Source organism: Rana temporaria, chromosome 1, assembly GCF_905171775.1.
Source record: "Rana temporaria chromosome 1, aRanTem1.1, whole genome shotgun sequence".
Taxonomy (NCBI): domain Eukaryota; kingdom Metazoa; phylum Chordata; class Amphibia; order Anura; family Ranidae; genus Rana; species Rana temporaria.
In genome coordinates this window covers 130,533,901-130,556,627 of record NC_053489.1, presented here as the reverse complement: position 1 = coordinate 130,556,627, position 22,727 = coordinate 130,533,901, and the positions used below count along the sequence as shown (strand labels likewise).

The 22,727-nt window shown below is 41.8% G+C and overlaps 1 protein-coding gene across 9 annotated transcripts in view; it reads right to left on the bottom strand.

Moving 5' to 3' along the window:
- Nucleotides 1-22,727, bottom strand: part of PPIP5K2 (diphosphoinositol pentakisphosphate kinase 2) — a 130,497-nt gene that overhangs the window by 69,466 nt on the left and 38,304 nt on the right. For all 9 annotated transcript variants that reach the window (XM_040342935.1, XM_040342945.1, XM_040342955.1 and 6 more), the window contains exons 3-6: nucleotides 21,716-21,912; nucleotides 8,622-8,711; nucleotides 6,805-6,890; nucleotides 482-636 (exon numbers count right to left, since the gene is read on the bottom strand). In XM_040342935.1, the coding sequence (XP_040198869.1) occupies nucleotides 482-636; nucleotides 6,805-6,890; nucleotides 8,622-8,711; nucleotides 21,716-21,912 (528 nt within the window). The remainder of the gene's footprint in view (nucleotides 1-481; nucleotides 637-6,804; nucleotides 6,891-8,621; nucleotides 8,712-21,715; nucleotides 21,913-22,727) is intronic.

Below are 22,727 nucleotides of genomic sequence, written 5' to 3'. Positions count from 1 at the left end.
ACCATGCATCCAATCATCACTGAAGTGTTGTCATCCACTATCGAGCTTCTGCATCATATGATTACATGCTTGTTTTCACATCTTTCTGGTAAGCAGATCGATTGCACTGGGTGCTGGTGTGCTTTTTCTCTTTGCACCCTGAAGTCTGGTGGAGGTCCTTCCTCTTTACTTTTCATTGGAATTTGTTGTCATTTGGACTATCACATATTTATCACCATTTTTATTTTCAAGCGCTGCATTTTGGACTACTATCCGTTTAAAGACGTCATCAGAGAAGATGGCAGCGTGGAGCCTGGCATGCAACAGATTACCACAAGACGAGTTGCTGGGCAGGTGAGAAAATGATTTACCCTCAACCCAGCTGACCAGGTAAAGAAGGGGTTAAGGGGGGAAATCAACCCAAAGATGGGGGGCATGCAGAAAAGCTTTATTGGGTATAGGTTTACATTAACATATATTGAGGCGTAGCTAAGCAGCTTACCTTTCGGAAAAGTCTTTGGCTCCCACCTCCAGCAGATGTCGGGTAGTAGATGTAAACATTATGGTCCTCCGCACTTACTGGCTTTTCCACAAAGGGTTTCTGGAAAATTTCCCCATTTACCTCAACATGATCCTCGCCTTCTATTAAATTACATTCTGGGGAACATAAATACAAAAAAAATGTTTACTCAGACATACTGCACAAATACAAACAAAAAGATAAAAAGGAACACAAAACAATATGGACTCCTTTACACCAGAAGCACTGGGCTGCCCAGCGCAGATCAACACATTTACAGGGCAAATGGTCTTATTTTCTATCTGTTCATTTCCCACCAATTCGGTTTTTTGGTGTATACTGTTACTGTTACTGTGGTGCATAGTAACAGCATAAAAAGTCCAAAAGGGTAGTGTGCAAAAAATGCCTTCTTTATTTTCAAATTCTCAATAATAATTATATGAATGGAAAATCTGATGGCAGCAGACAAAAGGAATAAAGCCTTCCATTTCTTGGTTGAATGATACAGTGACCCAGAAACAGTGAAAGCTGAACTCAAGACAGGCATCAAAATGCAAAGTTGAAATACTTACAGTACATGGGAGTGGTTTTCCCTGGCAAATTTTCTGTCCATCCAGTGCTAAGATATATACAGTCCTCACATGCAGAGGGTAGAGAAAGTATCTCCTTGGACACTCACACGGCTTTCGATCGTGTGGAAGGGCCCTACCTTCTTCAAATTCTTTGAATATATGGTTTGGACCTCATTTCTTACAATGGATAGAACTATTTTATACAGCCCCTTAGTCAAAGATCGGGGTTACTATACCACTGTCTTTGAACATTTCATGATCTTTTGAGGAAGTAGGCAAAGCTGCCACCTCCTGCCTACATTATTTGCTTTAGCCATGGAACCAATTACCTTACTACTAAGGAATTCCCCAATTGGTAATTGGGAAGAAAATATCTCCCTCTATACTGATGACACATTAAAATGGTTCAAAAGGCAGGTTTTTTTTATTTTATTTTTTTTAACTTCTAGCATTCTCTGCCCGATCTCGATCCAGTGATGTGCACAAGGGAATGCATGATGGTAAAACACCTTTAAAACCACTTTAAAGTGGAGTTTCCATCCCAATTTTTTTTTCATTATTGTGCTCATTAGACCTAAAAAAAAAAAAAAAAAAAAAAAAGAAGAAAAAAAATGTTTTACTCATCTGGAATTGCCTGTTGCTATGCAGTCCCACGAAATCTGCCTTTGGAATCACCTAGGATCCTGACATCTCCCTCTAATGCTCCTGGGAAATGTGTGTCATCATTTCCCAGGATGCAGTGCGCTACCCAATTATCACTCCCCATACAAGACTTTTTAGGAAGTGCTTGTGGGCTTCACAATGCCCACAAGCAAAATGACAACGGTGTGGACATAGTTTTATAAACTTTCTTTTTTGAATAACTATGCGGAGAGGCGGCGGATTGTAAAATAGTAAGTGACCGGATTTATATTATAAAAACGCATGATGAAAGGACATACATTTAAAAAATTCTAATTGTGGTTGGAACCCTGTTTTAAGAAAGGAAATAAAAAAGGGAAGAAAATAGGAAAAGCTGAAACGCTCAGTTAGGTTCTGACACTCTAAGTAGTGTCACAGGTCAAAGAAAAAATTGCATCAAGGGTCAGTTTATACTGGAAACAGGAAAAAAGGTTAAACGTTCCTGTACCATGCTGTCCGGAGCAGGCACACCCACTGGGTTTGCCATCTGCGTTTGGGGTGTCGTTAGGAATATATTGACACCTGCAGCAGATTGACTATTCAGTGCCTTTTGAACACAGTGCAGGAAACATGCACGGAACATGGTTTCCTGCGCCAAGTTCTGGTGTGAACAAGGAGTGCCTTTGCCTCAGAGTTGAGAATGGACATCTGTCGTCAGAATAAATGGTTCTGCATGGCAACAACACGCATTGTCGCACCACAATAGCATGAACAGTACTTGATTAAGCTTTAAACCTCCAACTATTATATTATACAGGCATTATACTGTTTCCAAAGCTCTTTACAGAATTAAGTGAGACAGTACAGTTACAATATAATTCAATACAAGAGGAATCCGAAAGCCCTGCTCGTTAGAGCTTACAATGTAAAAAGGGAGAGAGCCCTAGCACAAAATGTTACCACTTCAACAAAACTAATGCTGTGGATTTTTTTCCAATGAAATTTTGGCTCAAACTTGTGTTGCATACACACGGTCACACAAAAATTCCGACCGCCAAGAATGCGGTGACGTACAACACTACAACAAGCCGAGAAAAATAAAGCTCAATGATTCTGAGCATGTTTTTTTGCCCATCGGAATTGCATACAGACGATCAGAATTTCCGACAAGAGCTTTTCCCGTCGGAAAAATTTGAGAACCAGCTCTCAAACTTTTGCTGTCGGAAATTCCGACAGAAAACATCTGATGGGGCCTACACACGGTCGGATTTTCAGACCGAAAGCTCACATCAAACTTTTCTTGAAGGAAATTCCAATTGTGTGTACGCGGCATTACTTTTTAAATATAAACACATCCTATCATACACTCCCATGTATTTACTGTATTTGCCGGTGTATAAGGCGACCGGGCGTATAAGACGACCCCCTAATTTTACAGTTTAAGATTTTTTGCCTGTACTCACCGTATAAGACAACCCCCCTTCCGAGGCTTCTGACGCTTCATATTTCTTCCTTCTGGAGCCATATTCTTCTTCATTCTTGCTGGAGCCATGGCGAATGGCTGTAACATCATCAGCCCGCGCCTCTCTGACTCTCAAAGCCAATCCAAGCAGGCTACTGTATGTAGCCTGCTCAGATTGGCAGAGGTTGTTACTCAGGAGGGTCTGTATTTATTTGAATACATCGCTCACCAGGATTGGCTAAGCGGTATATACTGTATGTAGCTAAAGCTACATACAGTATTACCGCACATCCAGCAGGCATCCGAGTAGCTGACCCGGCGTATAAGACGACCCCTGCTTTTTGGCCAGTTTTTTTAAGTGTAAAAGGTCTTATACGCCAGCAAATACAGTATGTCATGCCTCAATTGTTGACAACGCTTTACTACTTCAAAAGTATCACATTAGAAGCGCATGTGATCTAAACAATGAAAGGCTATCAGATTGTAACTGTTACTGCTACTTATAAAGGAATGCTAAACATCAGAACTCTTTGTCATGTGAAATATAATCAGAATACATTCCAGTAGCATTGCTTTCTATGTTCAGACTTCTGTTCCTTTTCAGACTTGCCAGACCAAAGGAAGAACCAACTGCATAAACCAGGGGTCTCAAACCTGCGGCCTTCTAGCTGTTTGCTCTATTTGTTTAGTTTCCCTCTAAAGGAAACTTTACTAAGAGAAAATGGTACCTGGCATTAGGGACTTCTTTATGGAATAACCATCTACATAGAAAACAAAGGCAAAATATGTGGCAACCCATTACATTGCTCGTGCACAGAAGCGAACGCATAAGCAAGTTGCGCCCGCATATGTAAACAATGTTCAAACCACACATGTGAGAATTATTGGTTATTGTTCAAAGTGAACATAAGTAGTTAATAGTAGTGGTATAATACTATCATGGCATGCAATGAAAATGTTGACAACTATGTCTAATGCATAAAGCCACAGCACTAAATCATCAACGTGTGCCAACATGCCGTTACCAAATGCTCCCAACAGAAATGATCAGCCTAAGAGAAAAGCCTGCTGTTGGACCCATTTCTTTTGTAAGCAGTTCAATTACTACAAACACAAATCAATTAATACATTTACATTGTAATTTATCATTTATTTTACAAACTATCATTTCTGTTTGCATTGGCAGAAGCAAAAATACAACATTTTCCATTGTCTTAAGAACTGCAGTGATTACAAAAAGATTGGTGTGCATCAAAAGATTGATCTTGCAGAAAAAAGAATACAGAACGACCTCAAAATCAATGATGCCTTGTCACATTATTTACAATGTTTACTCTTTCCTGTGAATTAAAAAATGTCTATGGAAGACAACACAACATTACTTCTCTATGGACCTGTGGCCACCTTAGAAGGTTAAAATGAGCACATCGATTCACTTCAATATTCTACGCATTAGCAAAGCATCGCCTTGTACTTTTACAAAATGTCAGCCGTGCAAACTTCAGCCGTACACATGTTTTATGCAGGCATGGATTTGAGAGCAGGCCATTCACATCTGAAGCTGAACTCTAGAGGTTGTTCATTTTTGGTACAAATTGCCTGTTAATTACACTATTAAAAACAGCTGTCTAGAACTGTACACTGAACAGCATTCCAGACAGGTGGAGATATGTGGGTAAAGGGGACAGCGCAGGGTTCATGTGCCTTGCAAATCGTTGGTTGTGTTAGGATAATTGAACAATAAATTATGGGTTTCAAAGGAGGTTGCTGTGACTTTTTTTTTTTACACATACAATTAGGTATACATGCATCTTTTTTACCTGCAAACCCTACCAGGGAGAAATTTAAAGTGATAGTAAAACCATTCAGACGGAGCCGTGGTTCTGCCCCATCCGCTCTCTTCTGATTGGCTAACAGCAGTGGGAGCCAATGGCGCCACTGCTGTGTCTCAGCCAACCATTGTCACATGATGCAGGGGGTGAAATCATCCCTCCCTGCAAATCTAGCAGTGGGTCTTTTGCAACCACTGTGGTGGAAGGAGGATTGGTCCTGTGACGGTGACCTCTATAAAGTCCCTGTCACTTTACCCTTAATGGACAGGGTCCTCTAATCTCTCCCTGTGTATTTTGTCTGAAGGACTAAGCTATCATCACTCTGACAACTCAGCTATGCATTCAACTACTGTTGTAGTTTTGATTCATAAATGATAAATGACTGAATGTATGGAACATTTTAGTCTCTTATTACCCTTAGGCAGGGCCGACAAAAGGGGGGGGGGGGCAGTCAAGGACAAATGTAAGGGGGCCCGGCTGGGCTAGGAGAAGGCAAGGTGCGGGTGAAGGGGAGCCGTGTTGTGAAATACAGAAACAATCTCAGCAGCTTTTTTGTCATTGAGCTCAGGACATCAAGCTCTTTACTGCCACCTCTGGCTACAACTGTGCATGTGCAACCCCTCGTGTGAGCTGCCTGTACTGTGCTATGTAGTGTGATCGGTTGTCAGCTATTCTGTGTCTCAGCAACATGTCGGCTTTGTGAAAAACAAGAGCTGGGACTAGGCAGGAAGACCTAATTTACAAGTAGGGCTGTGTGAATGAAAGGGAGGGGGGCTGTCTGTGTACAGATTTGTGTATGTGAGGGGCTGACATATATACAGAACTAAACTTTGATTCACCGTTTCAGAAAACATTCCCGGCACATCCCTGGAAATGGAACTTACAATGGTTGTGCTCTCAACCAAACTGTCAAACCATCAAATGGCTGGTGTCATAACTGATCACATGTGTAGCATCATGGTAATTGAAGATTAAACAGAAACCAAGACGGCAGCTTCCTTGCCCGAAAGGGATAGGAGGGTTTTGTTCCTTTTTAAAGGATCTATCAACATAAACATAAAATAAACCACTTCCAAATTACGCAGTAGATGGTACTGCAAAACACCTCCATTCCTGGAATATGCTGGAGGTCCTGACAAGCTATAGACTCTCTTAAGCACATATGGTGGACTTGTCCACAACTATGCCCATTCTGCACTCAAATTCACTATGGGACAGAAAGGATTGCATGCCCTTACCTTCCACCTAGCTACTTGCTGGTACAACCAGATGTCTAAGCCACCTTCCGCATGTAACGCTCGCTCACATTTGACTTGCTTATTGAAGCCAAAACCCTTTTAACTAGGCTTTGGAAAAATACTAAAATGCCTGATGTGGCTAAATGGCTCCAGGGAGTAGGACCGGAAGTAGAGGAGATCGAGGACTTAGTATACATCAGCAGGGAACTCTGTAGGGTAGAACCTGGATGACAGGATGCTTTTTAATGATACACATTTCTTTATACAATATATATGCCTACCAACATTTAAAAATGAACCTACATGTGCCTATATCAGTGTGATGCCAACATTTCTCAATGTGTGCAGTATGAAGACACTATAGGATCATCCTCCCCTGGAAATCTTACTTGCACTTATCACTTCACTCAAATCCTTTCTACCTCTTCTCCTAGTACTTCCTCTCATTTCTTTCTTATTTACTTCTTGCAGTCCTCTACTCTTCTCTAATATTTCTCTATACCTTTTTATTTACCATTAATTCCTTATAGTGCTTTAATGGCGGTGTATCTTAAAACGCAACATGAATGTGATTACTTACCATCAGGTTTGTTTGGATCACGGTTTAGGACAGCATATCGAGGTAGCAAGATCCCCTCATCTTTAAGGATCCTATAAACCTCTCTCCTGTGAGTGGAAGAAGTCAAGAGGAGGCAATGCATTAAATTCCTATATTTCTGCAAAGGAAAAACTGCTAACTAAAAACACTTTCAAAATAATGTGCCTATTAGTCTTTATATAAAAATGGAAGGGGATTAATCAGTTTAAGCTACTTTTTTTCCCTACATGTTCCTTTCAATACATCTTTATAAACAATGGCAATGTCAGTTTTTGCCATTTCAATTGGCTTAGATTATTATTGGATAAACTTAAAGTAGTATTCCAGTCAAATCTAACTGTACCTAAAACCTGCTCCCACCCAATTTTAAGCCTATTCTAACCCACACTGTAAAGAAAAGACATCTATACTTACCTATCACATGATCAAGTGCCAGTGCTAGCTTCAGTGTAAGGAAGGGATAACCGACAATGGCTTGCCCATAGTAAGTCTATGAGTGACCCTTAGTGCCCAGACTCTGCAGCCCGCTGTTAGACGATCTTTTCCGGTTTACTGAAGCTGGCTGCCTGGAGAAATCATGTGACTGGACGAAGCACCTTCCACATTTCTTTTAAAGGGTAGTTAGAATAGGCTTGGAATGGGGGTGGGAGCAGTTTTAGGTATAATTATAATTGTAATTTGACTGGCATTCCACTTTAAGTAGTTTAAAACGTAGCACACATGATTATTCAGCTTAAAACTTGCCTTGCGTAGTTCTGTACAAAGGCCAGTAAGTCAGTAGTTAAAGACAAAAGTAGTAAGGAAAGGGTGCTCACAGAATAAGACACAATTATAGTAATTATAGGGTCCTTGGATATTGTAGTATACAAAAATCAGAGCTGGTTCTACTTGACAGAAACCATCCGAATTGTACCTTTACCTGACTGGATGCAAGCGATGTTCAGCCGAGAATTATCCGCCAGGGTCCTTTGACAAGTCGTTAGAAAGTCTACTTTTATTGAGACCGGTGTTGTTGTGGAAAGAGTCATCCATGAAAACAAATTTGGCCAACTCAGCAGGAGTCAGATAAAATTCAATCTGGGTATAGCCCACTTTACTCGAGCTAACCACTAAGACTCGCTTCACATCTGAGCGAACCAAATCATGGCGGAATCGCCGCGATTCGAACTAGCTGCACATTGTGGGGACACCCGTGTGATCCCCGTCCAACGGCCACCCCGAATTTGCCGCGATTGTTACCCAACGAATCGCGGTAAAATTAAGCAAACAGAATCGCGGGACGCATGTCACCCAATTTAAGTTCTTGTTCTTCCCCTTGGCGGAGCGAAAGGCATCCCGCAATTTTGTTTGCGTGATTTTACCACGATTGATCGGGCAACAATCATGGCAAAATCGCAGCGATTATACCCACAATTGGGATCGTTCAGATGTGAACGGAGCCTCAATAATAAACACACACATACATATATATTACACGCAAACACACATCATATTAAATGAGTGGTTAACACTGCTTCAAGATGCCAAGCACCAGCTTTGTCTCAGCAGCAACACTCAATGGCTGGGAAAACTCAACCTGGCCAATCAAATGTTTCCCTCTTAATTAGTTATGTATAAGGGTGTGAGGTCACTGATTAATTCAGGTAATTAGTATGGCGTACAACATAAAGGTGAGCTGCAGGAAAAGGGATCTCCCAAGTGGGCTTTCAGCTGTCAAGGAAAACTATATTGGAAGAAGCCCTGCAGCTCCCAACAAAATGAGCAGTCTTTAGAAGTACATATGGGTAATAAAAACTTACCGGTCTTGAATTTGATACTGTAGATTCAAGGTCATTGATAACAAATGGATCCTGAGTTTTGCATAGTCAACCGCTTTATCCAATGGAAAAACCTTAATAAAAAAAAGAGTACATTTATAAACCCAATTATGAAATCAAGGCATAAAAAAAAAAAAGGAAATTTCACAACTAAAATTACTTTTTTTATACTACACAACTCTTTATCCACAGTAGGGAAGGTGGAGACAGCCTCCATTAAAGTGACTGTAAACCCTTAATATACCCCAGTGAAGTGACTGGTCTCAGGTAATACACAGGATGAAATGAATCCTCTTACATAAGTTGTACCTGTTCATCTTCTCTTCAGCCAAAGTGCTAAATTTTAAAGCTTTCTGAGAGCCGATAGAGGGAAGGAACACACCCCTCTTCACACAGCACACAGGAACTGTCAATCAGCTGGAGGTCCCTCCCCTGTCACTTTTTTTTTCTTTGTGTCAGAAAAATGTGTCAGAAGTGATTCATGCTGATAGCAGAGGAACAAAGCAGCAGACAGAAATTACACTTAGTGCTCTGGATTTGAGACAAGTACACACTATAGAAGGATTGTTCATATTTCATGTCTGAGGATTACAACCACTTTAAACCAAGATTTAAATTGAACCTGTGCTCACTTAACATTCTAGATCGTCACCAGACACATACAGCAGGGAATTAAGAGGTGACTCTATGAATGGCCACATAACTTAGGAGCACTAAAATCCAGTTTGTGAAACAAATACAACCATCTCCTGATGGTTGCAACCTCAGGCCTACCATCTTCATAGTGATGCGAGTTGCAGATTTGGGGAAACAGAAATGGTGCAGCACAGTATCTCTAAGCTATACAACTAGCCAGGCAAATGAAAAAGCTTTCAAAACCAAAAGTAGGAATTACCAGGTATAGAAATGTCCACTACATTTCTAAGATACTCCCTTACCACTCACAATGTGAGGTGTTGTCGCCGTAAAAATTGGGATGGCATCCACCGCAACAGTGGGAGCGGTAAAAACAGTAGGTCAGCTAACAAGGACTGGCAGTCATAGACTATGCAAGTAAAAAAAAAAAATGGCAAAAGGAGAGTGGAGGTTAAATCCATGAGCATATGAAAGTCTAATGCATGAAGGTTCTAAACATGGCTTTGGTACTTTACCACTGTAAACACTTCACTCCAGACTGTCCCCATTCCCATGTCCTCTCTGCGTTTGGAGCTGTATTAATTACAGTCTCTGCAGATTTGCTATCCAAGCATATAGTATGGAGAGAGAACTGCAAGGACCTGATCGGCTCCCGTTGTACCACTCCTCCAGTTTCCGGCCCGCCAACACAAGTGGGGATGCTGCAGACGGTGTCACGGGCGTTAGTGACGTCAATGCGTTTCGCTATCAAAGGCGATGCGCTGGCAGGACGTTAAAAAAAAAAACTCCTGTAAGCAGCATCCTTGGAGCGGTGTTGTACATGTATATTGAAATGAAAGGAAAGTGAAGCCGAACCTCCGGCAAAGCGCCCTTGCGGTTGTTTTTTAACCCTTTTTCGCCCGCTAGCGGGGGTTAAAAGCGTCCGGCTATTGGCCGAATACCTCTGCAAAAACAACGGTAAATCAACGCTAAAAATAGTGGAACTTTATCGTCGACGGCGCCCCCGCCCCAGTGTGAAAGCAGCCTTATAAACATTGATCTCTTTTCGATGCTACCGCCCATCTGAAGAACTTTAAAAGGGATATTAAACAAGTTGTCCAGTAACTATTGTAAATTGTCTCCATTGTCCTTCTTAGAAATTTCTCACATATTTATTTTGATTTACTATGTCAGACAAAATGAATATAGAAAGGATGGAGAGAGATAAAGCAAGCAATTAATATACATGATTAAATCAAGGGACATTCCTGTGACTATAGCAATTTATATACACTATATAGAGTACACAACAGTGGAAGAGAGGAGGGGGGGGGGTGATTTGGTAGGGAAGAAAGAGGAAAGAAAGGGGAAAGAGAGGGAAGCAAGAAAGACTATCTGAAATTTCCAGGAATACCTGGAGATTCAATTCAGTATTGAGTCTGACTGGCATAAAGGACTTCAACCTACAGTATGTGGTTAATGCAGATGTGTTATGTTACATGTTCTTTCATATCGGTTGTACCTTATTTAGGTGTGGTTTACTTAAAATGATGACACTGTGAAACTAGAACTCAAGCAGAGTGTAGCACATTGCTGCCTTTACGGTTTGCTAATAAAATATTTTTTATCCAGATATTACTCCAGCACTGCCCTTTGTTACCAATAGTAAACGCTATTCTTTCCCAATGACCGTCACTGGGATATTTCCCACTTTTTAAGCTGAAAAAGCTTGCTGCATCTGTATACTTCTTTAATACAAGCTAAATATTGTCTATGGTAGAATACTTTGAGTCTGCGTATAATTAATTGGTACAGATGTTTAATTGATGGCAGTTCCATCGGAAAATAATTTAAATTATCCATATAATGTAAAGGCTGCAATATTCTATACAATTAATTGTTAATTGGTCATATTTCTTTTAATTTTGTAACTCTTGGTATTTAATCTAATTTTATTGGCAAATTATAATACAAACATTAATAAATTCCAACATAAACAAATTCATACATATAAAAAGATAATATAGTTACTTCATCTAGCGGATTACGTTTTCACATATAACTAAGGAAAATAAAACAAAACCAAACTAACCACCCTCCCAAAAAAAGGGGGGGGGGTAGGTAAGAGGGGGGGGGCAGGGTGGGGTTAGACATGGCAGCAAATAAAGTGCCCTATTTCGAAACCTTGCTTATCTCGGTCCTATCCCTTTTCATGATTCCCCTATAGCTTTCTAGTTTCTTATCATTTCCCTATACATTCTCCAGGGGGCCCATGTCCGGCGGCATTCCTCGTAAGTGTCAAGTTCATGTGCTATGAATGTCTCCATCTTCTCTACAGTCCATTTCATTGACCCATTCATTAACTGATAGAGTTTGTATTGAACGCCAATGCCGTGGTATGACTAATCTCGCAGCTGTCAGCCAGTGTCTCAGAGGACTCTTTTTGATACTTTTATAGGATCCTGGCAGAATGGAGAGCAGGGTGATTTGTGGCGTATTAGATATTGGTTCCCCAGTAATTGTTGTATATAATTGCATTATCTTTTCCAAAAGTAAAAAATTTGAGGACATTCCCACCAAATATGGAACAATGAGCCTTTGGCCACCAGCATATATCCGATTTATCTAGGTATATACGCTGAAGTGACAGTGGGCACCAGTACCATCTAGAACGGGCATCACTAAATGGCGGCCCGCGGTCCGCATCCGGCCCGAGCTGCTGCTCTTTCCGGACCGCGGCGATCGCGCCATTTAGTCGCCGCTTTTGTCCCCAGCCTCCTCCGCTATTATTAGCAGAGGAGCGGACGGCGGGAGGCGGGACAATCCCAGACCGTGGGCGGGACCCGAGAGGTAGCTGCCTGTCGTGTTAGATGGGAGGTGATTGGCTGCTAGGAGGCGGTCCTAGCAGCCAATCACCAGTTCGAAAAGTCAACCCGACAGCTCCCGCGCCTTCAGTCCACGACTGTCCCGCCTCCCGCCCCCCGCTCTGTGAAAGGTAGGAGTGGAGAGGGAAGGGAGGAAAATGTATGAAAATGTTAAGGATGGGGAGCGGGGGCAGTGCTGTGTATGTGGAGGGGGCAGTACTGTGTGGGGGGGGGATATGTGATGGGGCAATACTGTGTGTGGGGGGGGGGGGAATATGTGATGGGGCAATACTGTATGGGGGGGATCTGTGATGGGGGTCATGTAAAGGGGGCAATACTGTGTGGGGGATATGTAATGGGGCAATGCTGTGTGGGGGGATCTGTGATGGGGCAATACTGTGTGGGGGGATCTGTGATGGGGCAATACTGTGTGGGGGGATCTGTGATGGGGCAATACTGTGTGGGGGGATCTGTGATGGGGCAATACTGTGTGGGGGATATGTGATGGGGCAATACTGTGTGGGGGAATATGTGATGGGGCAATACTGTGTGGTGGGATATGTGATGGGGGTCATGTAAAGGGGGCAATACTGTGTGGGGGATATGTAATGGGGCAATGCTGTGTGGGGGGATCTGTGATGGGGCAATACTGTGTGGGGGGATCTGTGATGGGGCAATACTGTGTGGGGGGATCTGTGATGGGGCAATACTGTGTGGGGGGATCTGTGATGGGGCAATACTGTGTGGTGGGATATGTGATGGGGGTCATGTAAAGGGGCAATACTGTGTGGGGGGATCTGTGATGGGGCAATACTGTGTGGGGGATCTGTGATGGGGCAATACTGTGTGGGGGATCTGTGATGGGGCAATACTGTGTGGGGGGATCTGTGATGGGGCAATACTGTGTGGTGGGATATGTGATGGGGGTCATGTAAAGGGGGCAATACTGTGTGGGGGGATATGTAATGGGGCAATGCTGTGTGGGGGGATCTGTGATGGGGGTCATGTAAAGGGGGCAATACTGTGTGGGGGATATGTAATGGGGCAATGCTGTGTGGGGGGATCTGTGATGGGGCAATACTGTGTGGGGGATCTGTGATGGGGCAATACTGTGTGGGGGGATCTGTGATGGGGCAATACTGTGTGGGGGATCTGTGATGGGGCAATACTGTGTGGGGATCTGTGATGGGGCAATACTGTGTGGGGGGATCTGTGATGGGGCAATACTGTGTGGTGGGATATGTGATGGGGGTCATGTAAAGGGGGCAATACTGTGTGGGGGATATGTAATGGGGCAATGCTGTGTGGGGGGATATGTAATGGGGCAATGCTGTGTGGGGGGATCTGTGATGGGGCAATGCTGTGTGGGGGGATCTGTGATGGGGCAATACTGTGTGGGGAGATCTGTGATGGGGCAATACTGTGTGGGGGATCTGTGATGGGGGTCATGTAAAGGGGGCAATACTGTGTGTGGGGATATGTAATGGGGCAATACTGTGGGGGGGGGGATATGTGATGGGGTAATATACTGTGTGGAGGAGATATGTGATGGGGCAATACTGTGTGGGAGAATATGTGATGGGGCAATACTGTGTGGTGGGATATGTGATGGGGCAATACTGTGTGGTGAGATATGTGATGGGGTCATGTAAAGGGGGCAATACTGTGTGGGGGGATATGTAATGGGGCAATGCTGTGTGGGGGGGATATGTGATGGGGCAATACTGTGTGGGGGATATGTAATGGGGCAATACTGTGTGGGGGATATGTGATGGGGCAATACTGTGTGGGGGGATATGTGATGGGGGGTAATACTGTGTGGGGTGATATGTGAAGTGGGGTAATACTGTGTGGGGTGATATGTGAAGGGGGGTAATACTGTGTGGGGTGATATGTGAAGGGGGACAGGGCTGTGGTGGGGAAGATGTGAAGGGGACAAGCAGCTGCGCACAAAATGAGGTGCTGCACAGAAAACGTAAAGGGGTACCATTGACTCCTAAATGCACTAAAATGCAAGGTGCAATTTTCTGCACATGGAAATTGCATGGTACAAACGCATCATGCAGTTTCCATGTGGCTGCCTTTTTAAAAAGATGCCAGGACCTTTTCCCAGCAGAAACACAGGCGCAGCAGCCCATTCAAATGAATGGTGTGTCGTGCCTGCACCCCTGGGCTGCAATGTAAAGAATCAGGGTAATCGCACAAAACTGCGATGCGGACCTCGGCTGGAAGAAAATTTTACTTATCGGACCTCCATGAATTTTAATTCAATACCCCTGATCTAGAAAGTAGTTTGTAGTTCGTCTCTTGAGCTTTGTTAGCAGGGCTGGACTGGGACAAAAATTTGGCCCTGGACTTCATCCAGACTGGCCCACTTTGACAGGTCTCTCCCATGGCAGCCACCCAAGCCCCCTCTCCCCCTTCACTAGCCACTAGCCATTCTACTTTATTGGAGTAGAATGGCTGGTACTGGTACTCTTATAGGCAGTATCAGTGGGGAAGCTAGACATTATTTCACCCGGGGCAAAGAATCAGTTTGGTGGCCCCCCTTATGGGACAAGATTAGGCAGAAGTAAGAAACTCCCAGGCCATAGCTGTTGAGTCAGCTGTCTGTCCCCCTCCCCCATCTCCTCTGTCGTCCCCCCTGATCCTCCCCCCTGCTTCTTTGTCCCCCATGTGGGAGGGAGAGGAGGTGAGTGCTGCGGGAAGGGAGAGACAGAGGAGCGGAGGGGGGCGGCGGTCCTCTGTCACTGAAGCCGGCCCACTGATCCATCGGCCCACTGGGAAACTCCCTGTAGTCCCAATGGCCAGTCCATCCCTGGTTGTTAGTGACATACAATGTGTTAAATTAAATTACTTCTCCCACTCTTCAGCTTTAATTTGAACATTAATCTCATTTACCCATTTGTTTATATATTCCGGGGGTTCAGGGTGTTTCTTTTTATTGTGAGCATCTTCTATATTGATGATAAAACATGTTTTGGTTTAGAGTCTTGTAACAAAAGCTCAAACGGAGGACAAAAATGACTGCAATTGCCGATGTTCCAACCATTGGGTAAGTAAGTTGCTGTAAAAAGACTGAATTTTTTTTTTTCTTTTTTTTTTTAAAGTGTTTTTTTGTGCGTGTACTCGAGAGAGGAGCCGGACTGCAGGAGTTGGGAACAGGCAGGCCTCCCCCGAGGCAATCTGCCACTTTCTCCATGCCCCGGGTGGCAATGGCGGGTGTGTGAGGGGGTCTTCCCACACAGCCCGCCCTACCTGCTCCGCTTTGAAGCCCAACGGGGCAGAGGGACTCCCTATAAGGGAGTGAGAGGATCTAGCCCGCTCAACCAGCCCTGTTAGTCCTTCGCCTCTCTTTTTAAAGACCGCGTGGTCAAAGTGCGTGCATGTTAACCCAATTTCGAGTGCGTGTAAGTGTGGTGGTTTTTGTGGGAGGGGGGTGGGCGTACTAAGCGCAGGCTTACCTCGCATAGCACACCCACCGGGAGCCGGGCTGAGACCACCAAACTCAATTCACATGTAGCCGAGACCGGGATCCGAACCCCTAGCTGCAGAGGTGAATGGCTTGTCAGCGCAGTGCCAATCGCGTTGAGCCACCGCAGCTCCCCAAAAAGACTGAATTTAATAGGGGCGGGAATGTATCCAGACAGGAAATCTGGCTCACTCTTTTATGCGATTCTTTATTCCAAATACGGAAACTCATCCTGTTTAAAGCTGGCAGGAATTGGGGGTTTCCGGATAAAGGTCTCATAGGGCCTATTTGTGAAGACAGTTTTAGCGGTAGGGCTATTTTAACCCAAATCTTTAATAGATGAGATGTAAGGGATAGATCTCAGTGAGTATCACTAGTTGCTAAATCTAGCAAAGGAAGAACCTTAAGGTCATATTGATTTAACAATTGCTCTATTAGTACCCATTGTTTAGTGTCAGAATAGTGAAACCAGTTGACTATCCTGGTCAATACTGCCGCAACATAATAATAGTATAGGTCCGGTGCGCCCGCTCCTCCTTTTGATTTAAGCAATGCTAGTAGTTTCTTATTTTATCTAGGTTTCCTGTGGCCCCAGATAAACTTTATAAAAGCCGATTGTAAAGTGGAAAAATATGATCTAGGGACAAAAACAGGAGTGGTTTGAAATAAATACAGAAACCGAGGTATTATATCCATTTTCAGTATATTAATCCTCCTAAACCACGAATATTAATTACACTTATATTTCTTAAGGTCCCGTAAGGTACGTTGCATAAGAGGGATATAATTTGTTGACTATATAAGATTTGGGTCGGAAGGAATAATACCTGGGTATTTTAATGGGGAGGAGCAGATTTTGAACGAGAAGTTTTTTTTCAGTGCCATCGCTTGTTGTGGTCTAAGCGACACATTGAGAATTTCTGATTTTGATACATTTACTTTAAAAATTATCAAGGGTACCGAAACGCTCAAATTCGGATAAAATAGAAGGTATCGAGATATGTGGGTTAGTAACAGAGTAATAAATCATCAGCAAACAAATCTAATTTTATCTCCTTATGCTTTATTTGAATGCCCGTAATGGAAGAATTATGTCCGATTGCTGTTGCTAAATGCAACATTACTAAGACATAAAGTAGGGGAGATAATGGGCATCCTTGACGGGTACCATTTTGTATAGTAAAGCTTTTTGTCAATGATCCATTAATCCTTATTCTAGCTTCAGGTTTAGTATACAACGCTAAAATCTTATGAAGTAAATTTGGACCCAGCCTATTTGTTTCAATGAGTATTTAAGAAAAGGCCATCCAATCCGGTCAAATGCCTTCTCTGCATCGACTGAAAGGAGGCATATTTGTATTTTGGCTGTTTAAGCATATTTCTTTAAGAAAAATACGTTTTATGGTATTGTCCTGTGCTTCTTTTCCTTAAACAAAACCTGCCTGGTCTGGGGTTAGATACGTAGCGCAATCAATTTAATGAAAATTTTGAGGTATATCCCAATTAGGGATATCGGTCGATAGCTGGCTCAAAGTGTTAAATCCTTTTCAGGTTTAGGAATCAGAGTAATGTGAGCGTCTAATGTCTGAGTTGGAAATTGATTACTAGAGGAAATCGAGTTAAATACTCGAAGCAAGAATGGGGATAAATCCATCTGGGTCTGGACTCTTTCCGAACGAAAAATCTGCAATCACATCCAGTAACTCCTTATGCAAGAAAGGACAATCCAGGGATTTTCTTTTATCGTCATAATAGTGGGATAGCAGTAATTTTGTAACTCTTAACTATGCGAAAATTGTGAAATTAAGTTTTTTGATTGTATACAAGTTATTGGGGATGTGTGCCAAGTGCATGCTCATCAATCCTACCTTGGTGTGTGTATAAATATATATATTATACACACACACACACACACACATACACAGGGGGGTCCCCGGGTTACAAACAAGATAGGGTCTGTAGGTTTGTTCTTAAGTTGAATCAGTTTTTTTTTTTATTACCACTTCAGACTTAACAGCAAGAGACATGCTCATGATTTTATTCATTAATTCCGTCTCTACTTCGGTTTTGCATCATTTGTGGTATTCAGAATATAAATTTATATCTTTATCATATACTTAATTTTATTAACAGATCTTTTCTTTTTTTTTTTTATATATATATATATATATATATATATATATATATAAATAAATAAATATATTTCTTATTATTGTTATTATTTATTTATATATTCTTTTTCCATTACACTTATCCTCAGGGAATTACTAATACATCTGTGTCTCAATGAAGATTAATACCCTTTCCCCCCTCCCCTATCCCTTCCCTACCCACCCCACCCCCCCCGACCTCTCTCTTCCCCGCTGTGACCAGCTTTCACCTTCTCTATCCCTCGCAGGCACTACCTCATATCTTTAAATTATGTTCTTGTATTATATTATATTAGGCATCCATCATCTCTGCATATTCCATCGTAAACTTGAACCCTTTCCAATCTTTCCATTTCTCTTCAAACTCCGCCCATTTTCCTCCATCTCTAAATCTTAGGTATTCCATATTGTAAATTTTGTCTATTTTATTAGACCACCATCTCAATGATGGTCTCTCCGGTTGTTGCCAGTTACAAGATATTTGATTCTTTACCGTGTTCAAGAACTGTGGGATGAATGTCTTCAGGTACTCTTTAGTTGACATTCGGGCCCCATGTAAAACACAAACCCACGGATCATCTGGGAGATCTATGTTTGATATTTCTCAAATCTTTTGTCTAATCTCCGCCCAATATATTCCAATTTTGGGGCAGGTCCACCAAATGTGGGTAATCGTTCCGATTTCATTACAACCTCTCCAACAAAGCTGTGTTGTGGTTCCTGAATACTTATGTACCTTATCAGGTGTAAGGTACCATCGTACCAGACATTTGTAGTTCTGTTCCATAATATTATTGTTTACCGAAGTTGAATCAGTTTGTAAGTCGGAACAGGTACACTTTTTAAGTGTAGCTCCAGCCCAAAAAATTGTTTTTAAGCTTTTTGGATAGCATAGGGAAGGGTTATCACCCCTGTAACATTTGTTTTGCTGTCTGTGCGCTTCTGTTCCGAAGATTTCACCTCACTTTCTGTCCCAATGACAATTGGATTTTGAAAATTTTGGGTTGTTGTGGAAACAAGCCTTCCTTGGTGATAAAGCTTCAGCAGAGACACCTTTTTCCCAAAATAACTCTTACAGGAGAGAATTTCCCTTCCAAGGGGTAGATTTCCTCTCACTTCCTGTTGTCTCCTTCCGTTTGTAAGTACGAGTCATTTGTAAGTCCGATGTTTGTAACTAGAGGACCCCCCTGTGTGATTATATATATATATATATATATATATATATATATAATCTATGAATTATCTTATATGCAGCTGTTGAGGGAGGAGTGAAGGGGGAATTATATAGTGTCACATATTAAATGACAGCTCTCAGTCTACTGGGGCTACCGACATCACATTCAAAATGGCAGAGAGCACAGCAGTCTCAGGGCTCTTGGTTGTCTATGCAAAGGAGACTTGTACAGGTAAATAACATGCCTAAACTGTGTATAATTATTATAATATATATATATATATATATATATATATATATATATATATATATATATATATATATATATATATATATATATATATATATATATATATACACACACACACACACACACATACATACACACACACACACACACACACACACAGGCCACTTTATTCGGTACACCTTGCTAGTACTAGGTTGGACCCTCTTTTGCCTTCAGAACGGCCTTAATTCTTGGTGGCATAGATTCAACAAGGTGTTGGAAACATTCTTCAGAGATTTTGGTCCATATTGACATGATGGCATCACGCAGTTGCTGCAGAATTGTCAGCTTTACCTCCATTATGCAAATCTCCTATTCCCCCACATCCCAGGGGTGCTCTATTGGATTAAGATCTGGTGACTGTGGCGGCCATTGGAGTACAGCAAACTCATTGTCATGTTCAGGAATCCAGTGGTGAGGTAATTTGATCTTTGTGACATGGTGCATTATCCTGCTGGAAGGAGCCATCAGAAGATGGGTACACTGTAGTCATAAAGGGATGGACATGGTCAGCAACAATACTCAGGTAGGCTGTGGCATTTAAACAATGCTCAATTGTTACTAAGGGGCCCAAAGTGTGCAAAGAAAATATCCCCCACACCATTGCACCATCACTTGTTGATACAAGGCCATTCTTTCCTACCATCTATCGGATTGTCACAGCTGAAATCAAGACTCATCAGACCACAGGCAACATTTTTCAGATCTTCTATTGTCCAATTTTGGTGAGCCTGTGCGAATTGTAGCCTCAGTAACCTGTAATTAACTGAAAGGAGTGGCCCTCGGTGTGATCTTTCGCTGCTGTAGCCCATCTGCTTCGAGGTTCGATGTGCATTCAGAGATGGTATTCTGCATAACTTGGTAATAAGTAGTTATTTGAGTTACTGTTGCTTTTCTATCATCTTGAACCAGTCTGCCCATTCTCATCTGACACCAACAAGGTATTTTCCTCCACACAACTGATTCAACAAGGTGTTGGAAACATTCCTCACTGGATATTTTAGTTTTTTCAGACCATTCTCTGTAATCCATAGCGATGGTTGTGTGTGAAAAATCCCAGTTTTTTAAATAGTCAGACCAGCCCGTCTGGCACCAACAACCATGCCACATTCAAAGTCACTTAAAGGATCACTAAAGGAAAATATTTTTTTAGCTAAATAGCTTCCTTTACCTTACTGCAGTCCTGGTTTCATGTCCTCATTGTTCGTTTTTGCTTTGATGTTGCTGTAATTCTGCTGTGATCTCCACACTTCCTGGTTGTCTGGCTCCTTATGAAAAATCTCATGGCAGCTTTTCACTGTAGTCCAAGCTGTGTGTCTAAAACTCCTCAGAACCAATCAGATTCATTTTAAAAACAAAACACTGCCCTGGATTTGTTTATTTTTGTTCTGTGGGTCTCTTTACTTCACAGAAACATAAAACCAGTTTAAAAACGAAAGTGAAACTGCAGGTACATTATATGATTGAATTTAATCTATTTTAATCAGTTTTAAAAGTAATCCGTTAACTTTTATATCTCTATACCCTGTAAACAGTCATTTCAGCAAAAAAAAACATTTTCCTTTAGTGACCCTTTAATTCTCCTTTTCTCCCCATTCTGACGCTAGGTTTGAACTTCAGCAAGTCATCATTACCACATCTTGATGCCTAAATGCATTGATTGGCTGATTAGCAATTTGTGTTACCAAGCAATTGAACAGGTGTACATAATAACGTGGCCAGTGAGGATAAGAGATAGAGATGTATCACTATCAATATAGATATTTTTTATTATAATTATTATTTATATATTATTATTTTATGTGTTATAATTATAAAAAATCTAAAAATTCAAGATAGAAATATAATGCCTCGTACACACGATCAGATATCTGATGGAATCTAATCCGATGGATTTTTTTGTCGGATATCCGATGAAGCCGACTTTCATCAGTCTTGCCTACACACCATCAGTCAAAAATCCGACCGGGCCAAAACGCGGTGATGTAAAACTCTACGACGTGCTGAGAAAAATGAAGTTCAATGCTTCCGAGCATGCGTCGACTTGATTCTGAGCATGCGTGGATTTTTGACCGATGGACTTCCACACAGACGATCGTTTTTTTATCCATAGGAAAAATTAAAAAAACATGTACTATTTTCTTTCACCGATGGTAAACACAAACGATGGGGCCCACACACGATCGGTTTGTCCCATGAAAACGGTCCATGTTCATCGGACAAACTGATCTTGTGTACAGGGCTTTACTGAAATTCTGAAATTAAAGTCATCCTGATTAGCCCCTGGAAAGATTTCTAGGAGTGAGTCAGTGTGTGGGCAGCACATCTTATGTTCAGATTACCAAGTGTGGTCACTGCAGACGTCTACCTGGCCTAAGCTCAGCAACTGTAGATAGAAATAGCTGCCGTTTATACGGTTAATCCTATTTTCTATCTGCACTGCGAGAAGGCGATTGCTCCAGAAATGCATCCTCTACCCAACGACTAGGAGTTCTATCCACCGAGAGCTTTACCTTTGGAGTGAAAGGAAATGAGGCAATCACACAGTGGCCAGTTTTCCACACATTCGTTTAGAATGACGTCTTCTTCAAATGTAACGACGGTGATATATTTGAACAGCGAGAGGCGTTCTAGGATTTCTTTCATGGGCTTAGATTTGGACTTTTTAGCCATTGCACAGATTCCCACCACAATCTGCCTCTCCGGGGGCTACAAAGAAAGCAAAAAGGGAAAGATTAGGATGCACCAAGTATCATTAACCGCTACAATGCTGGAACGCTTTCATTCTAAACAGACCCCTGGACTGTACTAAAATGGCATAGAATTCATTTTTGTTTTAGTTTCTTTTCTCAAGTAAGGTGGCAACGCTACTTAACCGCTTCAGCCCCGGACCATTTTGGTGGTCAAAGACCAGGTGACTTTTTGCGTTTTGGAACTGCGTCGCCCTAACTGACAATTGCTCAGTGGCTCCCAAACAAAATTGACGTCCTTTTTTCCCCACAAATAGAGCTTTCTTTTGGTGGTATTTGATCACCTCTGCAATTTTTATAAAAAAAAAAAAAAAAGAGTGGATTTTGAAAAAAATAAAAATGCAATATTTTTTAATGTTTGCTATAATAAACATCCCCCAAAAAATATGTTAAAAAAACATATTTTTTCCACAGTTTGGGCCGATATGTCTTTTTTTTTTTTTTTTTTTTTTTTACCAAAAATATGTAGAAGAGTTTATCAATTGGTTTGCACAACAGTTATAGCTTCTACAAAATAGAGGACCGTTTTATGGCATTTTTATAATTTTTTTTTTACTAGTTATGGTGGCGATCAGCGATTTTTATTATGACTGCGACATTTTGGCGGACACATTGGACACTTCTGACACCATTTTGGAACCATTGTAATTTTTACAGTGATCAGAGCTATAAAAAATTAGACTGGCAGTGAAGGGGTTAAGTGTTCCCTAGGGAGAGATTCTTACTGTTAGGGGGCGTGGCTACACGTGACGTCACTGATGAACGGTCATCAGT